The sequence below is a fragment of the Panthera tigris genome, chromosome C1 (genome assembly GCF_018350195.1).
Source record: "Panthera tigris isolate Pti1 chromosome C1, P.tigris_Pti1_mat1.1, whole genome shotgun sequence".
In the NCBI taxonomy this organism is placed as follows: domain Eukaryota; kingdom Metazoa; phylum Chordata; class Mammalia; order Carnivora; family Felidae; genus Panthera; species Panthera tigris.
This window is the reverse complement of record NC_056667.1, coordinates 96244572-96259457: the sequence shown is the minus strand read 5'-3', so window position 1 is coordinate 96259457 and position 14886 is coordinate 96244572. Positions and strand designations below refer to the sequence as shown.

At 44.8% G+C, this 14886-nt stretch overlaps 1 protein-coding gene across 3 annotated transcripts in view; it reads right to left on the bottom strand.

Moving 5' to 3' along the window:
• The window catches only part of MAGI3 (membrane associated guanylate kinase, WW and PDZ domain containing 3), a 245345-nt gene that overhangs the window by 6327 nt on the left and 224132 nt on the right, over nt 1-14886 (bottom strand). For all 3 annotated transcript variants that reach the window (XM_042998222.1, XM_042998224.1, XM_042998223.1), the window contains exons 16-19: nt 14293-14478; nt 4017-4119; nt 3132-3258; nt 2150-2293 (exon numbers count right to left, since the gene is read on the bottom strand). In XM_042998222.1, the coding sequence (XP_042854156.1) occupies nt 2150-2293; nt 3132-3258; nt 4017-4119; nt 14293-14478 (560 nt within the window). The remainder of the gene's footprint in view (nt 1-2149; nt 2294-3131; nt 3259-4016; nt 4120-14292; nt 14479-14886) is intronic.

The window sequence follows — 14886 nt, the reverse complement described above, 5'->3', positions numbered from 1 at the left end:
GTGCCTGGGTGGCTCAGTTGGTTGAGTGTCTGACTCTTGATTTCGGCTCAGGTCATGATCCCAGGATCGTGGGATCAAGCCCCGCATCGGGCTCTTTACTGGGCAAGGAGCCTGCTTGAGATTCTCCCTCCCCCCACCCCCCTTTCTCTCTCTGTCTCTGCCCCGCTCTCCTGCTTGCACTCTCTCTAAAAATAAAAGGACTGAAAATACTGAAATAAATACTAGGCACAGGACACAAAGTACAGATATCAGCCTAACAAAGAGAGGGAGGAGAGAAGGGAGGCAGGAGGATGGGGCTGAAAGGGATGCCCAGGTCGCCCCACAGTGTGAGTTTACTGGAGATAAACTCTCATCATTTGGGCGGTGGCACCAGAGTAAGCTGTCATTAGTACAAAGCAGCCATGATCCTTAGCAAGTCAAGATTTTGATAATTTAGTAGCCAGAGAAAGAATTCTCTGAAAAGCTGATTTCTTAGAGTTTACAACAAACCTGGGCATGGTAGTAATAGCTCCCTTTCAAACATCAGATCTTACTTTTGAAATGAGAGTTGATTTAACCCTGAAAGTCTGAAGCTCCCATTCATTTGGAAAGAATGACATGTTTTAGAAACAGACTTTGCTGTAAGGCCTGTTTGCCTTTTATTTGTTTTGTGAGATTAGTGCATCTGAGGGTTATATTTGGAACCAACTTTTGAAAATTATATCTTAGTTTTTGGGGCTCCTGGGTGGCTCAGTCATGATCTCGCAGTTGGTGAGTTCGAGCCCCGCAACAGCTCAGAGCCTGGAGCCTGCTTCAGATTCTGTGTCTCCCTCTCTCTCTACCCCTTCCCTGCTCATGCTCTGTTTCTGTCTCAAAAATAAACATTAAAAAAATTTTTTAAAAAACTTTAAAAACTATATCCTAGTTTTTTGTTTGATTGGTTTTTTTGTGACAATACAATAGGAGATTTTTTTTAAAAACCGGCAGATTTAAAGTATACCCAGATTAAAAAAAAAAAAAAAAAAAAAAGAGGGAAGAAAAAAGACCAAGCTCTCTCTACTGAAATCCTAACCCACTTTCTAATGCCACCCATTCTCCGCTCATATGAAATCTCCACTCATAGCCACTCATACTCCCCGCCTTTTGATCTTGTGCACAGGTCTGGTCATTTGAAGAGGGGTGGGGTCTTATTTGGCTTAGGGCTACTACCCCTTCTCCCAGTTCATTCAGTTCTCACTCATAAAGCTTTGGGTAAAGCAGACACTTGACACATGTTTACAAAATGAGTCATGGGAACGGGGCAGTGATGTGGAAAATTCAGAACTGCAATCATTATTAGAATATACCATCTGATTAAAAAAAATTATCTTCCCAGATGCCAACTGGTGGCAGAGGGAGGAAGTCCAAAGTTCTCTTGAGTAGTAGGGGGGAGGCTGTCTGGAATTTAAAATTTAATGTACATTAAATGTAAAATCTAATGTATAAACTAACGGGATGCCAGTGGGCTATTTTTTTAAAAAATTGAAGCCAGCACACGTCCCCTCTGTAAGATTCCTCTTTAAGTAATGTTCAGAGAAAGAGGGAAAATACCTTATGTGCAGACCCATAAACAATCTGGCCTGCAGTTGCCCTGTCCAAAGCTAGTGTTTCAGAATTGAGGGCAACTATGATGGATCACGACCCATGCGGATTCTAGTCTTTCAGATCATAGTAAAAGTTGGGAGAGTCATGCTTTTTGATCTCTGGCTACCTCTGTAGGGTAGCTAGGAGGAAAAAAAAAAAAATCCTGGGCCTATTATTTCTGGAAAGAAGTTGAAGATTCTGTTTTATCCTGGCTTTTCCAAGACTTTTAATAAGATGAAAAGTATATTTTATTTATGAGTCCATTTGCCCTCAAATGTGGATGATGTCAGTAAAAAGTAAATTTCCTTAAGGACCAAAGTCAAGACGGTGAGGACAGCGTCACCGAGCTACAGCCTAGCACTCTCGAGGGAGGACACGGAATCGCCAGGGGTCAGAACGTCAAACCAGGAGCGGCTGCTCTCAGGTTCTGTGATGGAAAACCTGGCTGCTTAGCTCTGGGGGGTTTCCGCACTCCCTTTGATCAACTGTTTTCAGTAGTTCCCAGTCTGGAGCCAGAAGCAAAGGCTGTGGACGGAAGCGAACTCACGTGGATCCTGCCGTCTTTGATGGCGGGGCCCTCCTCAGCCAGACGCAGGATGAACAGCCCCATGTTGTACTCCTTCCCCCCGCGGAGGCTGAACCCAAATCCCCGGGGGCCTCGCTCTAGCTCCACTGGGTAACAGCCAAGGCTCTGGGAGAGAAAGAGCGTAAGGAAAACAAGTTTTCGTGGGCTGCTTTACTGACAGTTTGAAGAAAGACTACCTTTGTAGCTGGAAGACAGCATTTATACAGTCCGTGTGCATTTCTAGATCATAAGAAAGGAATGGGAGTTTGGGTTGAAGAGCTACCTAACTTTTTACAAATGCAGCCCAAGTTAATGTGAAGATTATAGGTTTTTTTCCCACTATTTGGTCAATGGGCAACAGAACTATCAGAGAAAAGAGTTTGCAGAAATGCTTCCTTTAAGGAGATTATGACTAATTTTCCTGAAAAAAGAAAAAAAAAAACCCAAACCCAAACCCTACTTTGATGAACTCAAACCCTGCTATTTCTAAGTACCTGACTGGGGGTGCTTATTTCTCCAACGTCAGGGTAAGCTTTTTTACCCTTTACGCTCTCTCAGGGAAGCTAACGGAATGCCAAACACACAGCAAGACATTTGGGGAACGAGAATGTATCCGAACTGATTTGCAAGACAAATTCACCAGTGTTGGGCCGCCTGGTGGCTCAATCGGTTGAGCGTCCAACTCTTGATTTTTGCCCTAGGTCGTGATCTCACGTTCGTGAGATCGGGCCTCATGTCGGGCTCTGCGCTGACAGCGCTGAGCCTGCTTGGGGTTCTCTCTCTCTCTCTCTCTCTCTCTCTCTCTCTGCCCCTTCCCTGCATGTGCTCACATGCGCACTCTCTCTCTCAAAATAAATTAAAAAAGTAAAAGGCTTTCTCTAGGTTCTTTAAAAAGAAAAACTCACCAGTGTCAGCGGTTTAGCCACTGAAAAGACCAGTTTGCACCTGGGGGATAGCTGCTTACCTGATTGTGCCGGCTGCCTACAACGGAAACCATGGCGGCGTCAGGCTGGGCAAGGTGCTTGTGGTCAGACCATGAGTGTCGGTAAGAGGAGGAGACGTCTTTCCCGATTTCACCTTCTACAGCACCTCTACGAACAGAGAAATCCAGTCACTCCCGGGACGGAGAGAATGAAAACAGTCTGAAAGCCAAGGCAGGTTAGTCTCTTTTCAAAGCTGAGCTTGCCGCTCTCCCGACCGGCCGCCGGAAAGGCAGACTGCGTCGAGAGCCAGAGACGCTAGGTGCGTCTGGTGGTCAACAGCCGCGTCAGCTCTGTCCACATCCCACCTTGGTTTGGTCTGGTTTTTATTTTGAGGGCGTCTCGGTGCAGTTTTTATCAAGGAAAGCTGCACTCAAGCAGCTGAACCACAGGGCAGAGGAGCTGACCCTGCCGGTGAGAAATAGGTCTCCGCAGCGCCGATGCCCACGGAGGTGCTGAATTTGTGACAACCTCGCTTTTGTTTCGTGGCTAATATTTTCAACAAAAGAGGTGAGGAAGTGCGTACAGGTACCGCTCGGGCAGGCTGAGAAGACAGCAATGCATGTGGGTCTGGGGTTCCCTGCCAAAATCAGGGGGACCGAGCGTGGCGGAGCCAGAGGCTGCTGTCGCTTCTTTCCAGTCCCCGCTTGTCGAGCATGATGGGATGACTGTGTTGAGCCCTGGGATGAGGCTGGAGGAGGGATGAGGTACCGAGGGAGCGGGGCGGGGGGGGGAACTGGGAAGGTATCTGAGGGCGGAAAACACGAGAGTTCTCATTCTGACCTCACCGGTGGGGCGGGAGTGGGGGTGCATACAGAAGAAGGGGGAAATGAGAGGGAAGAGCCCGCACCTGGGGAGAGCAGCCTCACCTGTCCCCAGGTACGTGGTTGGCCTGTGACTGTCCCATGGGTCTGTGCTGCAGGGCGGGGCTTTGCCGGGCAGAGTTTGTTCCTGACGGCGGGCCATGATGCTCTGTTCAAATGAGGAAACAGGAAACATGACCCTTTGTACATAAAGACGTGGAGGCCAAGTGCTCTATGGGAGTGAGACCGTCACAGAGGGTTCCCAACCCTAGTGACTTCGTCACGAGCAGCACTGCGGCCGGCTGTCTGGAACTGGGATGTTACCATTTCCTCCCTGTGGCTGTGATCACTGCTTAGGTGTGAAGAGAATAGGAGCCCTATTCTTACCGCACACACTTGCCTCTTCCGCCTTGGTCATCCGCACAACAAGGAAATCAGAAGTGTACATACTCAACAACAGCATCGAGAAGACGGAGCTCCAGGAGCCATCCGGCAGCCCATTCTATGGGCTTCTGGAGCTCACGCCCCGCACCCGGCAAACGCCGGGTCTCAGGAGTGCTGGACACAGCAGCCAGTCTGCGAACTGCACGCACGCCTCTAACCCACATCGTTCACAGAGGAGCAACTGCTCTGCCTGGCACAAATACCAAAGACTCACTTACAGAATCATCCCGAGTGTCGACAAATGTCAATAAAGGCTTCACTGCTTCTGTTTTCTGAGAGCACAAATACAGGGGACAAAACTGAACATTTCTTTCTGTATCATCGCCAGTGGCTCCACACCTGCTGCTGTTCCTTGAAGGCAGGTCTCATGACCAAGCGTGGGAACCACCTGCCTCTGGGTGGCAGGTCACGGGAGATGACAGGTAGGGGAGACTCTTAAGGCTGTCACACTCCTATCCGTCAAGCTGAAACTTCCGAATGCTTATCTTGTCCATATGTTAAACATAGGATATTAAAAAAAAAAATTTTAATGTTTATTTATTTTTGAGAAGAGAGAGAGCATGAGTGGGGGAGGAGAGAGAAAGAGGGAGACACAGAATCTGAAACAGGCTCCAGGCTCTGAGCTGTCAGCACAGAGCCAGATGCGGGGCTCAAACTCACAGACTGTGAGATCATGACCTGAGCCAAAGTCGCATGCTTAACCGACTGAGCCCCCCAGGCTCCCCTAAACATAGGATATTGAAAATACCAGAGAGAGGGAGCATAGCTTAGTGAATTAGGCCATGAACTCTGCAGCAAGACTGACAGGGGTTAAGCCTCTTATTATTTACTAGCTGTGTGTTCTTGAGGAAATTACTCACATTCCCTGTGCTTCTAATCACCTCACCCATAAAAGGAATTATAGCTACCTCATGGGGTTATCGTTATCCAACAAGCTTATAAATGTACATGCTTCAGACAGTGCCTGGCATCTACCCATTATGTACATGTTTCTATTATGATTAACATTATCATAATCCTCAAAATGATGAAATCTTATTTGAGGTTATATTTTTCTTAAAGTGCACATTCTGAAATTTTACCTTACTTGTTAAAAATGTTTAACACTTTAAAGTCAAGTGCTCCAGAAAGGAAGAGTGGAGTGTCAACTTTTTTGGGGGAAGATGGGGGGAAATGGAAATCTGTTGCTCTTTTATTTTTATTTGAGAGAGAAAGAGAGAGACAGAGAGAGAGAAATGGAAATCTGTTGCTCTTACTTTATTTTTATTTGAGAGAGAGAGAGAAAGAAGGAAGGGAAGGAAGGGAAGGAAGGGAGGAAGGAAGAAAGGAAGGAAGAAAGGAAAAAAGGAAGGAAGAAAGGAAGGAAGAAAGGAAGAAAGAAAGAAAGAAAGAAAGAAAGAAAAAAGAAAAGCAGTGCCCACCCAAAGCAGGGCTTGAGCTCACCTGATTCAGGACTTGAACTCATGAACTGTAAAATCATGATCTCAGCCAAAATCAGATGCTTAACTAACTGAGCCACCCAGGCGCCACTGGTTGCTCTTTTAAATTGCTATCATGGGGGCGCCTGGGTGGCTCAGTCGGTTAAGCATCCGACTTTGGCTCAGATCATGATGTCACAGTTCGTGAGTTCAAGCCCCACGTCAGGCTCTGTGCTGACAGCTCAGAGCCTGGAGCCTGCTTCGGATTCTGTTTCCCTCTCTCCCTGTCCCTCCCCCACTCACAGTCTGTCCCTCTCTGTCTCTCAAAAATGAATAGACACTTAAAAAAAATTTATAGAAATTACTACCATGAATTTTATTTTCCTCTTTAGCTTAACAAGTTACTTACGCTGGCCCTCCTTGCTGGTCTCCTTGCTACCAATCCTACCTGCAATCCACATCCTGGATCCCAGCCCTAACATATAAACTGAAACCCGCCTCTGCCTTACTTAAAAACCTGTGGTAACTATTTATTGCTCATAAGATACTGTCCAAACGTATCACCTGGGCACATCTGCCTTCCCACTGAAGCTCCTCTTCAAAGTGTCACCTTCTCTGTGAAATCTCACCTGTGGTTCCCTTCAGCACACTGTCTTCATAGCATTCACCGCATCCTTTCAGAGCGAGCCCGATACCGGCCTCTCTTGCTAGAGCATGCACTCCTCGAGCGCAGGGATCACACCTCATGTATGTTTATATTCCTGCACCCACAAGAAATCCCCAGATGTCCTTCCACTTTGCCTTACAGGGTACATCAATGTCAAGTTACGTGCCTCTAACCTTGAGTGCCCATTCTGTAGCTGAATTCTTGTCTGTCATTGTACATTCGTGGCCACCATTTTAAAGGGAACGGAAACTGATGGGAGAAATTACTTCTATGGACAGGATGACTGGGAGATGCTTGTACCTTAGCAGAAGTCCAATTTAGATAACTTTTTGGCTTCGCTAGCTTGGCCAGAATGACAGGTGTTTAACTTCAGGACAGTACAAACAAGCTGATCAATTTCAGCTTTTCCTCTACCCTTCCCTTCGGTGAGAGATGTCACTGCAGCACAAGGAACCACACACTGGTGCTTCCTCTTTCAGTCACGTGTTCTTTCCTTGTCCTCTTCCTGGTTAAATAAAACTTCCCATCAATGGTATTTTTTCCAGTGTTAGTCCTTCGACCCAGGTTGCATGGCTTCTCCGATTTACTTCCGTGTTAAGACCCGTTCTACTTCACAAAGTTAAATATTTATTCCATGATGCCAAACAGGCTTATGTTCCCTCTCCATTTTATCTGAAAGTTGTTCAGATAGTAAAGCAATGGGTTAAGCAGATCACTCCCTCAGTGAGGATTAAATCTTTGCGGGAGTCTCTGTATGTAATTATTTAAGAGAAAGTGTATTATCAGACGAAAAAACACAAAATCCCGTAGTTAAATTATGGATACAGACATTACAATGGATCGTGACTCATCCTCTGCAAGAATAAATGAGAACTGTGTAAGAGTACCTCCCCAAACTCCAGTAAGGGGCACAAATGATGGAGACATCCTAGGCTCTTAGGTGGGGTAACTTAATAGTTAAAGGTGTAAATTCCCCCGAAGTTAATATATATCCAGTATATCCGAATAAAAAACGCAGTTGGGTTTCTTAATAATTTGCTCTAAAATTTTACATGGAAGAGTTTCATGAATATCTCATCCATTTGGAGTGTGTGTAGGGGGCGGGTGGATAAAAACTTGCCTTAACAGACAAGATATTGGGACCTACCACAAAGCTACAGATTTGTTAAAAAGTGTGTGTGGATATACATACGTGCACACACACACATTAAAACACGTATTATGTATATTACTGTCAGGAAATACATATGTAAATTGACCCAAGAACAGATAAATCAATAGCACAGAACAGCTAGGAGACTCATGTTGGAAGGGGACGCAAACACACAGGAACGGTGGCTGCATAGATCAATGAGGAAAAGAGGTGTTATCTGATAGCTGGTGCTATAAAAGCCCACTCAGTGTAAGAATAAAAAAATAAAGCTGGATCCCTCCTAAAACTACAAATAAAAGGGAGGCTCCAGATGCATTAAAGAACTGAATGTAAAATTATAAATCTAGCAGACGATGATATAAGAGAAAATCTCTGTGACATGGGGTGGGTAAGGAGAACATGTCTTAAATGAAACTTCAAAAGCCTAAGTCATAAGGAAAAAATTGGCCAATGTGATTACATCTAAATTAAGAATCTCTGTACAGTGGAGGGCACGATGGTAAAGTTAACATACAGATGACAGGAAAAGATCTTTGTACTTTCTAAAATTAAATTGCACTGGGATGCCTGGGTGGCTCAGCTGGTTAAGTGTCGGACTCTTGATTTCAGTTCAGGTCATGACCTCACGGTTGTGAGATCAAGCCCCACGTTGGGCTCTGCACCAAGCAAGGAGACTGCTTAGGATTCTCTCCCTCTCTCTTTCTCTGTCCCTCCGTCATTTGAGCATGTACCCTCTCAAAAAATTTTTTTAAACTAAATTGGACTAATACCTATCCCAAGGAATCTCTAAATATCAATAAGAAAAAGACTGAAATCTCACAAGAAAAATGAGTAAAGGAGGGGCAGCTGGGTGGCTCAGTCGGTTACGCATCCGACCCTTGATTTCGGCTCCAGTCATGATCTCATGGTTCATGAGAACGAGCCCTTCGTTGGGTTCTGCACTGACGGCATGGAGCCTGCTTGGGATTCTCTCTCTCTCTCTTTCTCTCTCTCTGCCCCTCCCCTGCTTGCACTCTCTCTCTCTCTCTCAAAATAAACATTAAAAAAAAAGAAAAATGAGTAACAGATATGAAGAGGCAACTCACAACAAGAAAAAAAAGCCCCAAAACAAGCATTTGAAGAGATGCTTAAATTAATGGGTAATGAAAGAAATGCAAATTAAACACGAATGAGAGGACACTTCCCACACTGTGGCTGGTTTGAAAGCAGGCTCACGCCAGGCACTGGCGGACACATAAAGGTGTAGGAAGCTTCCATGGCCTGCTGGTGGGGGTGAAGGTGCAACAATTATGGAGGACAGTCGGTCAGTACCTGGTCACATTAGGCATGTATTAGGTACGTATATGCGGGTGTATCCAGAGAGTTTGTGATAATGAGGACTGGAGACAAAGTGGTTGTCTGTGAGGGAGGGGACAGGTGATATGTGGTAAATATACATTATGGAAAATGGTCAGGTAGTTAAAAACAATGGCTTATGTTCATCCAGCAACATGGATAAATCTTAAAATCACACGGTGCTGTGATACCAGAAGCATAAGCAACCAGACCAAACATAGATAATTTAGACATCATCAACATTGAACTTCTGGGCATCAAAGGATGGTATGAAGAAAGTGGAAAGACAACCTGCAAAATGGGAGAAAAGACTTGCAAGCATCTATCTGTTAAGGATCTAATATCAGAATATATAAAGAAGTCTTATAATTCAACAACAAAGAAGACAATTCAAAACTGAGGAAGAGATTTGAAGAGACACTTCTCCAAGAAAGATATATGAATGACCAAGAGCACACGAGAAGATGCTCAACATCGTTAGGCATCAGGGAAACAAAAATCAAAACTATAATGAGATACTACGTCACTCAGGAAAAAAGATATGGCAACTAAATGCCACAGGATCTGGATTGGATCCTGGAACAATAAAGTGAGAATTTTTTGAGAATTTGGAGAAGAAAACCAACATAAAATCTGTAACATGATGCTATCTATGTGAGTGAAAAATAAATGCCGGGGCACCTGGGTGGCTCAGTTGGTTAAGCATTCGACTCTTGATTTTGGATCAGGTCATGATTCCAGGGTCAAGCCCTGCGTTGGGCTCTGTGCTGAGTATGGAGCCTGCTTAAGATATTCTCTCTCTCTCTGCCCCTCCCCCACTTGCACACTCTCTTTAAAATGAATGAATGAATGAATGCCAACACACACACACACACAGATATGTATTGTAAAAATAAAATGAGGCACATACAACACAATGGAATGGTTGGCCAGTGGGAGTAGGGAGAGAAATGACATGGAAAATGGAGACGCATGGGACCAAACAGATAACTAAATGGAAAACAAAACCAAGTATTTGTGGCGACACTACCAGGGCCATCCTAACAGAGTCCTCGGTAGCCTTTGGTAACTTGGGTCACTCTTAAAAATGGAACAGACAGGGGAGCCCGGGTGGCTCAGTTGGTTAAGGGGCCGACTTCGGCTCAGGTCATGATCTCGCGGTCCGTGGGTTCGAGCCCCACGTCGGGCTCTGTGCTGACAGTGCAGAGCCTGGAGCCTGTTTCAGATTCTGTGTCTCCCTCTCTCTGACCCTCCCCAGTTCATGCTCTGTCTCTCCCTGTCTCAAAAATAAATAAACGTTAAAAAAAAAAAAATTAAAAAAAAAAAAAAATGGAACAGACAAGACGTGACACAGAAGTAGAAATCAATGTTGAGGAATAACACAACTTAAAGATTTCTTTAAAATGAACAAGGACAGCCAGGTACAAGGTGTTTATGTCCTGTCCTTGAGCACAAGTCAGCACGGTAGGGGCCGAGGTGGTGGAACTGTGGGCTAGAGCAGGACTCTTGAGCTACGAATATGCTGGGGTGTGTCATACCAGACATGACACATGGCTTGGGAACTTAGGTAACCATTTCCCTGGCAAAATAAGCTTAAACATCAAATGGTATCTGGTAAGAGGGGACAAAAAGAATGGAAGGAACTGTCTTTTTTGGTAACTGTCTTATCTATTAACAGTGAATGGCTTATGGACAGTAGGGGACAGCAGGGGACAGCAGGGGAGTGGTATCAGAGAGGAAGTAATGTAGCTGTAGGTGCTGATCCGAACGTGTGATCTCTGAAAACAGCTTTAAGGCTATAAATACTCATTTGACTCTTTGGTGCAGTTGACAGATCTTATACTGAACACAACGAGAAACTTGGAAGACTAACAAACTCCATGGATGGGATTTTTATGGACAGAAGAGACAGTTTCTATTTTTTTTCCTTAGAAAAATAAGAGATTTTGAATACTTCCATAGTTTAATAAAACTTGAGTATACAATAAAATAAGGTGTAACCACTGAAATGTGATTTTACCTGTCAAACGTGATTGTCTTTAACAGGCTTTGCTGACATATGAAATAGACTTTAAAGTATACGCTGTTAAGGAGTGTCCTTTCTATTTTTTCCTTTCTATTTTTCCTAAACACTGATCAGCATTATATAGAAAATCTTGGGTACGTCCCCAAGCATTTGGACCAGTGTCAAAGTTAATTTTTAAGAAAAATGAGCAATTGTGGATAACCTCTCTAAGGAAACACTATCAACAGTCAAGGGTAATTTTGGAAAACAAAAAAAAATTAAACTAAGAGAAAGAAGCGGTCTGTTCCCAAGTCATCTATTTCAAGGCTCGTCAATGTGTGGTTCCTGGGTCAGTCGCAATAAGATGCCGATAGACACTGAGAGTCAGCATTTAGAAAACGTTACAATGACTGGACGGAATAATTTTATGTCTGTTTTTTTAAAATTATTTTTTATTAAAAATTTTTTTTTAATGTTTATTTATTTTTGAGAGAGACAGAGCGTGGAGCGGGGCAGAGGCAGAGAGAGAGACACACAGAATCTGAAGCAGGCTCCAGGCTCTGAGCTGTCAGCACAGAGCCCAACGCGGGGCTCGAACCCACAAACTATAAGATCTTGACCTGAGCCAAAGTCGGACACTCAACCGACTGAGCCACCCAGGCGCCCTGTTTCTGTTTTTATTTTTCATTTAATTTGTATGTATTTCACACCAATGCCTTCTGTGTTGGCCTTAGAGAAAAGTCACTGGTCCTTTTTACAGACGGTTAGAGAAACAGTGACCGCAGTACCGCGAGCTCCATTACTTCTAGGTGCTTCTCTCACTGCTGCATACCATGTGTGCTGATAGAGGCGTACTACACACGTTGTTCTCCAAACAAGCCTAAAATGTAATTTCCTTGTGACACCGAGGCCTGCTTTTCTTTGTGGGTCACAGAACACATTTAAGGCTAAAAAGCGGGCTCTCGAGATCGCAGTAAAGATACCAGAGCGAAGCCCACATGCACAGAGATAAAGAAATCTGACCAAAATCACATTAAGTAACAAAAGGCCTTCAAAAAAATTTTTATTGAGCACTTATGACGTGCCTAACATCGTTTTAGGCCCTTGGGGCTCAGCACTGAATATGACAAAATCTCTAGCTTTGGGAATTTATGACTTTACATTCTGGTGGGGGAGAGGACAATGAACAAATAGACCACGGGTTAAATAATCTCAGAGAAAAGTGTGGCAAAGCAGAGGGAGCAGGGCGAGAGGTGAGGGGCCTGGGGCGGGCAGGGCAGGGTTATTTTGGATCCTGTGGTTAGGGAAGGCACAGCGGCTGACAGCACAGAGCTGGGGCCGGTCTACTGACTCAAACACTGCTTCTGTCACTGGTGTTGTGACCGTGGGCAAATGATCCAAGTGCTCAGGGGCTCAGTTTCCTCAGCCATGGAACTGGAAAATAATCGTGCCTACCTAGGATTAGTGTATTGAATGAGTTAACAGACGTAAAGTATTTAGGGTAACACCTACCACATCGTTAAGTGCTTACTAAATTATTACTTAGGTGGGAAGGTCTGAGCAGAGACCTGGATGTGGGGGTCAGTCAGGCAAAGATGGGGTGAAATGGCACAGTTACCATTAGATGAGCACTTTAGGGTACTTACGCAGACTAGGTACATTTTCACCTCAGATTTTCACAATGATCCTGAAATAGATATTATCATCCCATTCTATAGATTAAAAAAAGAAAAACAAAACTGCAGGGTAGAAATGTTAAGTGGCTTGTTTAAGGTCATACAACTGCCTAATAGGTGTCAGTCTGTCTGTCAAAGGCCTTACTTCTTCTATTGGGTTTATACTGCCTCTGCTAGATCCTGGCAAAGAACGGAAAATCTCCTGACTTTTACTCTGTTCATTTGTTCATTCACTGAATCATCCGTTCACTCATCCATTTAACTCGTTTCTTCACTCAAAAAACATTTACTGAGCGCCTACTAAGTATCATAGTCAACTGACGATGTTTTGTCTTCAAAGAGCAGAGCATTTCCACAGGGAGACAGTCACAGGGAACGACGCTCAACGAACTGCAGGGATACGGAGTGCCGTGGGATTCACGGAAGGAAGCCCACATGCACAGAGGCCAAAGAGGCCTCGCTCAAGAGCGGATCTGGAAACAACACTGGGGGGGTAAATTGAAAAGGCAAGCTGGGAGCAAAATCATAAAACACTTTCTGTGCAGAGACCAGGGAAGCACTCGGGCTTCCGCAGAAGAGGTTTTTAGGGGAAAGGAGCAGCAGAGTCTGGGACAGAGGCTGGGCAGAGCGTGGAACACTACAGAAAAGGGAAATGGGCAGGGGAGGGGATGTCGCGGGGTCCGAGGACTAGAAAAGGCTTCTGAGAGCAGCTTGGAGAGCTCACGTCCACGTGGAAAGGCCCCTCTGGGATCTGGGGCAGGAGGAGATTCGAGTACTGCCTCCACTACGAACGAACGTAGGAGAGAGGGGGCAGCAGGAAGAGAGAACGGAAGAATCAAGAATGACAAGACAGACCCCAAGACTGACTACATTAGAGGATCATGGGGGACAGCAAGGCATGAATACACATTACACTACGAGGGATTTTAACGTAAAAGACTAACCCTTCCTAATTCTGCTACTTTGGGCTTCTCCTCGTTAGTTTTGCAAACTCAGGAAAAATGAGATGTGCGTTATGTAACTGTGTTACCTTGTAATTCATAAACAGAGCCCATGAACTGGTGCTATTCAAAATGGTTCCTAATTAGGAACTCTTAATGACCAGAAGGCAGCTTTAAAGGGAGGCAAGACACTGAATGCATTTTCTGCCCTATTTACTGGCTGTTCCGACGTAGTCCGCTTCCCATTTAGACGGCAGCTGCCCAGAACAAAGCCCGGCCCCGAGGACAGGCACTCTGCGGCACGGACCTCACATGAAAGGCTTGATAGCAACAGCGACTTTCTTTGAATCTTTAGAGGATTTCCTCTCGCTCAAGCAAGCAGAAACTTAAGACATCATTTTAAGAAAATGAGATCTGAAAAGTATTCCCGATCTCTTTCACTTCTGGGTGCTTGCTTCTCCGGCACACAAATAGACGGCCACCGCTCACTAGCTAGCTGGGTTATTTTTCCTGAGCTACTGACAACTTTTTAATAAACTGTCTTTTAAATTCATTAAATGGAAGAGGCAAAATAGGAGACTCCGGGGTATATAAATGGTTCTATCACTGCAGTGAGTCTGGCAATGCTCAAAGAAGCCACTGCCTTCAGCAGGCTCTGTGCTGCTCAGAGAGTTTGCCGGAAGCAAATTTACCGGTTCCTTACCCTCCTCAGCAATGACCGTTAGTGTGACGGTGACACCAGCATCTTTGATCAGCTGAACGATGCTATCATGGGACAGTTCAACAATGGACTGCCCATTCACCGCAGAGATGTGATCTCCAATTTTCAGTTTTCCACAGCGATCGGCTGGACTTCCTTCTATGACTCGGCCAATTTTATGAGGAATTACTATGGGAAAAAATGCCCAGGTTTTTCAATTAGTTTAGTGTTGGATTTATCACCATCATTTAAAAAGTCAACATAGTAACATCAAAAACATTCTTTAAGGGGTGCCTGGGTGGCTCGGTCGGTGAAGCACCCGACTTCGGCTCAGGTCATGATCTCACGGTCTGTGGGTTCGAGCCCCACATCTGGCTCTATGCTGACGGCTCAGAGCCTGGAGTCTGTTTCAGATTCTGTGTCTCCCTCTCTCTCTGCCCCTCCTCCACTCGTGCTCTCTCTCTCTCTCTCTCAAAAATAAAGAAACGTTAAAAAAAACTCAAAAACCAACAACATTCTTTAAAAGTAGAGCAAAAAGGTATCACATGATCATCCTATGCACCCGCAATTACTTCCATATCAGCTTCCACCTCTGGT